General features: G+C 39.9%; 1 protein-coding gene across 5 annotated transcripts in view; it reads right to left on the minus strand.

The window, feature by feature from the left end:
* Positions 1-628: 628 nt before the first annotated feature.
* CFAP95 (cilia and flagella associated protein 95) overlaps positions 629-7808 on the minus strand; it is a 132565-nt gene continuing 125385 nt past the window's right edge. For all 5 annotated transcript variants that reach the window (XM_028493891.1, XM_028493893.1, XM_028493892.1 and 2 more), the window contains one exon: positions 629-889. In XM_028493891.1, the coding sequence (XP_028349692.1) occupies positions 704-889 (186 nt within the window). In that variant the 3' untranslated portion in view covers positions 629-703. The remainder of the gene's footprint in view (positions 890-7808) is intronic.

The raw sequence follows: 7808 nt of genomic DNA on the forward strand, positions 1-7808 counted from the left end.
TAACACTAGATGATTGGATTTTCCATTAAACCCCTAAAGTTTCACTAAGATTCTGTCTGCATCTCCGCTACTTCATACAATAACAAGTATTATATTGTATAAGGAAAAACACCATGCTGAATGATAATCCACAGAGCAGCTAGCCACCATAGATATGTTAAAGTGTATAAACAGACACACTCCTCCCCAATAAACACACACACACACACACACACACACTCAACATTATTAAAGGGCCCGTGTTGCTCAAACTTCAGCCATTTGAGTTTCATGTAGAATTTGAGTACCACCTAAATTTTTATTCACTCAAAAGTGGAATTTAAGTTATCTCTTTTTTTAAAATCAGACACACCCTAAGCAATCATGAGCTTGATTGTGTTAGCTTTATGCATTTTTTTCCTAATAAAATTTAAAATAAATCCAGTCAATAAAATAAAACAAAATAAAGTAACATAAAATAAAATTCCTCCAAGTACCATCTAGAATTGGGTTATATACCTTCAGTGAAAAACATACTAAACTTTGGAAAATACCAGAGTAGCTTATAAAAAGAAAGATATACACACTGGTCTAGAATATAAGATTTTGTGTTAAAGGAATCTATTATCGTAATATTTCCACTGAATTTATTAGGATAGAAAATCATCAACTGCTACATCCATTACCTTTCATTAGTTATAGAATCTGATTCCATACATTATTTTTAAAAGGGAACAACAGGGCCACTGGTTAATGGGTAGAGTTTTCGTTTTACATATGAATTGGCATAAGTCCCACTCTCGTCATGCCAGGTGTTGATGCCAAATCTTTTGGAACCATTTAGATCTGTGAACTGAGAATGGCATTTTCTGTGGACAACTGAATAATCATCATCTTGACAAGGATAACCCTATGGGGGGAGGGAGAAAGATAATATTAAATCACTGAAATATGTAAAAAGGAGTGATTTCCAAAAGTTGATCTTTAATGTGTTAGTTGTATTATGATCAAAGTTTAATTTTCAAACAATTGATTAATTTAATCTCTCAAATTACTAACACCTCTTGTATTTGGCTCTTGCATTTATAAGTACTTCTAATTCTGAAAGAAGAATCTAGTTCATGGCTGTTTTATTTATAAAATTAAAATTATAAATTATCATACATGTGAATTTTTCTAAACCATAAATATACAGCATAAAGAACCATTTAAATTGTATGACCATCTGCAAAAAGACAAAAACAATTACAATTTAACTACCATTCAATATCTTTTTTACTAATATGTTATAATCATTCCAAAGAATAATATCTTGGGTTATATTTTTAATAACTGCTATCAAGTCATACTTGCCAGTAAATGCCAAGCTGGAAGATTCATTCCTGTGAGAAATTTATATCAGTATAACCCAGTATAATATTTAAGGTATTTATCCTTAGAGCACTTCATAAAAGCTTCTATAGTAATAAAACAAGACACTATCATTGACCATTTCCCAAAGGAAATATTGATTCTCTCAGATTACATCAAGGGTAATGGTAGACAAGAAACATAAAGCCCTTGCTCTGATTATCTAATTTCTGCTTCAAATTGGTACTAATTTTAAAACACTAGGACAATATTGAAATTAAATCACCAAAACTATAAAACAATGAAAGAACATCAAAATAGTTCTAACCTTAGATTTGCTTTATTGAAAATAAATGAAAATTCTAACCATGTAATAATCATTATAGTGTCTATTTATTTACTGAGTGCCTATTATGGGTTGAACACAGTAGTTGAGTATTTATAACTTTTAATCCATAACAGGCTCTGAAGTAAGAATTATTACTCCCACTTCACATATAAGACCATTTGCTTAAAATCTCAGGAGAGAATCTAAAGAATGCTACTGATTCAGCCAGGGCTTCAAGCTATCTACCTGTAAGACACATTATCCCACCAGCACCCTCATGAAATTCTTAATATTTAAGAGATAAAATATATAAACAATAAAATCCAAAAGCTGCATAATATCCATGTCACTTTCTATATAGTTTTGGGCTTTTGCTTTGTGTTGTTGGGGGTCTATTTCTTTGGGGTTTGTTTGGTTTTGGTCAGCTAGAGGCCCTTTAAATGAGATTAGAGCATCGCTTGCCAAACTGCCCTCTAAGTAGGCAGCAGGATCTGCTGATTTCTACCCCAATTGCAGTGGAACTGAGGACAGCTACACATGCAAGATCAGCGCCTTCCTTTAGCATCTCCCAGACAGAGTGGACAATATATTTTGATGTGATGAGTGACAAGAATAAATGTGATGTTTTAGGAAAAGTATTCCAGCCACAGGAGGTACTAAAAGACTGAAGGTGAAAAGGACCGGATTCCAGAACTATGATTAGAACTGGATCTCAACAACTCACATGTCATTAACTGATGGATGTATAAACAAAATGCGGTCTATTCACACAATGAAATATTATTTGGCAATAAAAGGAATAAAATACTGATAGTTGTATAGCATAGATGAACCTTGAAAACATTATGCGAGGTGAAAGAAACTAAGCCAAAAGACAGATTGTATGATTCCCTATATGAAATGTCCAAAATAGGCAAGTCCACAGAGACAGAAAGTAGTTTTGCCAGGGGATAGTGGGAGGGGAAGGAATGAGGAGTGACTATTAATGGGTGTGACTGGATCACGAGGCACCAAGATATGTGGCTAAACATTATTTGTGGGTTGTGTCTGTGAAAGTGTTTCCAGAAGAAATTAGCATTTAAATTGATGGACTCAGTAGTTTGCCTTCCCCAGTGTGGGTGGGCATCATCCAATATGTTGAGGGCCTGAATAGAAGAGAAAGACAGAGAAAGTAAGAATTGGCCCCTTCCTGCTTGATTGCTCAAGCTGAGACATTAATCTTATCCTGCTCCTTGGTACTCCTGGTTCTCAAGCCTTCAAACACGAAGTGAATTACATCACTGGCTTTCCGGGGTTTTCAGCTTTGGTTTTGTTTCTGTAGAGAAACCTAACTACTACAGTGGGTATGGGGTTTCTTTTGGGGGTGATGAAAATATACTGAAATTGACTGTGGTGATGATGGTATGACACTGGAGATACACTAAAAATCACTGAATTGTATGTTTTAAAAGGGTGAATTTTATGGCAGGTGAATTAAATCTCAGTAAAGCCATTATTTTTATTTTTTTTAATTTATTTATTTTGCGGTACGCGGGCCTCTTACCGTTGTGGCCTCTCCCGCTGCGGAGCACAGGCTCCGGACGCACAGGCCCAGCGGCCATGGCTCACGGGCCCAGCCGCTCCACGGCACGTGGGATCCTCCCAGACCGGGGCACGAACCCATGTCCCCTGCAACGGCAGGCGGACTCTCAACCACTGCACCACCAGGGAAGCCCAAAGCCATTATTTTTTAAAAGTGGTAAGTAGGGGTGTGCAATTCTGAAGTTAGGAAAACTAATTACTGCATCGGCAGGCGGACTCTCAACCACTGCACCACCAGGGAAGCCCAAAGCCATTATTTTTTAAAAGTGGTAAGTAGGGGTGTGCAATTCTGAAGTTAGGAAAACTAATTAAGAGAATGTTTGTTGCCTGTTAACACATAAAACTGAGTGCCTCCCATTATCAGAGATGTATTGGTAAACCAGCTCCCCCCACCAAAAAAAAAAAAAAACCCACACAACTGATTTGTAATATTTGACAATTTCTGTGGTATAAGTACTCCTGCCATGGTTGACTTTAAGCTACCAAGTGAAGTCGGTAGTGAACATTGAGTTGGGAAGACATGAGCATGCTCATCTCATGCAAACTTTAAGAGGTGACACCAGCTCACCCTGAATCCACTTCTCCCATTTCGCATTGTGTAGTAGCCATGCAGTTTGAGTAGATTAACCCCCCTCCCGGTCTACGGGCGGAACCTAATTGGCCTAAGACAATAAGGACAATCTCATTCCACTCTCAAAGACAGTGATTGGTTCAGTGTTAGGCACGTGACTTGAGTTTGTCCAAACAGCTTAAAGCCTGAGATTTTGTTCAAGGGTTTGGGGGAAAAACATTCTTTTTCCTCTATTGGACATAAGTAAGGAAGCATCTAGCCCAGGTTGCTGTTGGCAGCCTGCCTACAATCAGTATAGCATGAAACCAACACCATAAAAGGCAGGTTTGAGAGTCCGCAAAAAGTATGATGACATTGCCGAATCAATCCTTTCCTGAAGTCAGACTTTTCAAAAAAATATGAGCCAATAAATTACTTTTACTGTCTGATCTGGTTTGAGTTGGTTTTTGCACAACCTACTAAAAGCATCCTAATATATACTGAATAATCTGCAATATTGAAACACCGAGGTTCTGAGACTTAGAGCAAGGAAATGGAGCAAAAACAAGGGAGCAGCTGGGCATATATAAAAAAGTAGGAGTCAAGGCAAGCAGTAAATTTATGCCTAACCATATACTCAGGAATTAGAAGGATGCAAACATGGAATAGGTGAATAAAGAAGGTTTTCAAAAATAAGAACAAACTATTAGGAACCAGGAGGGTATAATTATTATAAGGAAGCAGAACAAAGTATGTTTTCCAAAGTTTAATACAAAAGGCACAAAACAGAATAGAAAAAAGCAGCTTCACCAAGAAGGTCCTACCTCAAAGGACCTTTATATTGACTGCAGTTCATACCCAAGGCTAAATTGAGATGGTGGGAGTTTTGGACAAGTGAGTAATTTGGTGTACCTCTCAAACCAAGTATACAGGGAGGGCGTAATCAATTCAAAATTATTAGTAGTTTTCCCTTTTCGGTGTGTGTAACCACCCATTTTCTCAAGGGGAGATCAACATTTGTTTTAGAAAAAAAATGGCAACCAAAAAGCAAAATAATATCACCTTCTAATGCAAAATAGGGTTTTTCCGAAAGACAACAGCCTCGCAATCCAGTTCACAGTCTTGAGGATTTTAGAATATCAATGACCGTACCTGGAAGACTCAGATCATAGATTTCTCCAAGCATGTAGAGAAAACATCCTTTGCCATGAAGGCTTAAACAAGAGCTGGAATGGAGAGTAGGAAGATAGGGAAGAAGTCTGGGGCATTGTAGGAAGACAAAAATAAGGGAAAAGTAAAGCAGGACAGCAGAAATAGTCGATGCATTTCCCAATTTTCCCATCCGTAGACTTAAATCAGACAGAGTCTCATTGACGTAGACAGAGTCTCATTGACGTGGACAGAGGGAAGTGCACTGGATAAATGAGAATAATGGCACAAAGGTATAAGGGGTCTCCTGGCCCCCCATCTCTCATGAGAACTCGGAACAGACCACCACTCAGGCTGTTCTTTCACTTGCCTGGGGCACAGCCAAACCCAAACTGGTGGAACAGCATGGTCAGGCAGAGAGGGAGGCTCTGAGAATCATCAATTCTGAACCACGTTTGTATCCTTTGGCATAAACAAGACCCTGAAGTAGTTGTAAGTCTGCAGAGGGAGTTCAACTGTTAGCTGCTGAGCTGAGCATTGGAGCTAGGTACTGAATGGGAGTCACAGAAGGCTTCTGTGGGGTCCACAGTATCTATGGAAGTGGAAATGAGGCTGAGTCATCTCAAACATGCCATCTCAAACATTTCAAACATGCCATGAGGGCTTCAACCAAGCCCAGAGCAAAAGAGTGAGAAATAGAAAAAGACTGACAGTTAACAACAGCCACAGACTATAGCCACTTATGCTGGCAAGGGAAAGAGCAACAAGCTGGACTTGAGATATCATCCCAGAGACCAGAACAGGCAGAGACCACCACACAGAAAATGCTGCTCTTCCCCTCTGGCATCAGGATGCTAAGTTGCATCCCTCTTTCCATATACCCGGATGCCATCTCAGGGAAAGATACAGTTGCTATTGCTGCATAACTGGCCAACCCATACATAGCAATGTAAAACAGTAGTCATTTCCAGACTCTTTGGGTCAGGAATTTGGAAAGGTACAGCAAAGCCATCTTATTGCTTCACAATGTCTGAGGCCTCAGCTGGGAAGACTTGAAAGCTGAGAGTGACTTAAGTGCTGGGGTTGGAAACATCTCTCATTCCAACTGGTAGTTGATGCTGGCTATCTGCTGGGACTTTAGCTAGGACTGTTGATGGAACAATTGTACAACAACTCCTTGTGCCTGCATGGGGTTCCTCACAGCATGGTGACTGGGTTCTGAGAATAAGGATGGCAAAAAGAGAACCAGGAGGAAGTTGCGTTACTTTTAATCAACCACTCCGGAAATCACATAGCATCACTTCCATCATAGTCACAGTTCACCCAAATTCTAGGGGAGGTAACATGGACTCTGCCTCTCAATGAGAAGAGTGTCAAAATCACATTGTAAGAGCATGTGCGATGCCAGCACATGTTGCTACCATCTTGGGAAAATAACAATCTGCCACAGGGAGAGAAGTAGGGTGTGTTGGGATTCCTAAGACCACCCCTAGATTCAGTGACTTGCCAGGAGGGCTCATAAAACTCAATATATAATTGTGCTTGTGGCTACAATTGATTACAACAAGTTGATTCAAAGCAAAGTCAGCAAAGGTAAAAGGCACATGGGCTAAAGTCCAGAAAAAAACAGGTGCGAAATTCTGAGACCAAGAGCCCCCACTCAGTGAGTCACACAAGATGCACTTAATTCCCCCAGCCATGTGTTGTGAAATGCTATCTACTGGGGAAGCTCATCAGAGACTCCAAGCCCAAGATTTTTCTTGGGGGCCGGTCACATAGGCACCCTCTGCCTAGCACATACTAAAATTCCAGACTCGCAGAAGGAAAACAGGTGTTCAACATAAACCACATTGTCTGTACAAACAGTTTAGAAACAGTGAGCTACTCTTATTCAAGAATTCTTATCTCTAGATGCCAACCAAAGGCCAACCTTGTAAGCAGGACTTATAACAGATAACTGTCTCAGATCTGCTTTTCTACACATAGGGGATGGGAGAGGATCTCTGAGAAAGTGAGAGTTTTTTCAAGGAAGGCTAAATATCTCCTATACAAACTATTTAAATTATGGAATCAGACTAAGCTTTAAAAGTACTGAAGAGTTAGTGTTTTCCCACTGGTTATGGGCTCGGGAAGAGGGCCAGTTATCAGTTAGACATACTTCTCTGCATATGTGAGTTGCAGATAGTCGTTATAGTTTCAACACCCTAACATAATATTTAAATGTTTATTCAACAACTATTTAGTGGGGGTGGGAAGAAGTATTTAGAAACTGTGTATAGAAAGAGATTTGTGAATTATCACACATTATTGGCTGATCCACTATTCTGGGGCCACACAGACCCTGAGTTCTGACAAAGTTCACTTAAGATAGGACAATCACTGCAAGCTTTTTCTGAGTCCTCCAGATAGATGAGGGTAACTGAAAGCATTTGTCTGAAGTGTGGAATGGGTGGGCATCAGAGCACAACAGCTTAAGAGGAGCTGGACTAGAGGAGACATTTCACAGAAAGAATTTAGAGGACTTACCAGCCTAACTGGGGATAAAGAACCAGAGATGTTCCATAGCTTCAAACCCAGATGTCTGAGAGAGTTCTAACACCGCTAAAAAGAATAAAAAAGACATGGAGATGGAGAGGACTTGTTTAAGGAGGGAAATGATGAGTCACTTCTCAGACATTTTTGTTTGTTTGTTTGTTTTTGTTTTTTTTGTTTTGTTTTGTTTTTTGGGGTTTTTTGTGGTATGCGGGCCTCTCACTGTTGTGGCCTCTCCCGTTGCGGAGCACAGGCTCCGGACGCACAGGCTCAGCGGCCATGGCTCACGGGCCCATCCGCTCCGCGGCATGTGGGATCTTCCCGGACCGGGGCACGAAC

The sequence above is a fragment of the Physeter macrocephalus genome, chromosome 9, assembly GCF_002837175.3.
Source record: "Physeter macrocephalus isolate SW-GA chromosome 9, ASM283717v5, whole genome shotgun sequence".
Lineage (NCBI taxonomy): Eukaryota > Metazoa > Chordata > Mammalia > Artiodactyla > Physeteridae > Physeter > Physeter macrocephalus.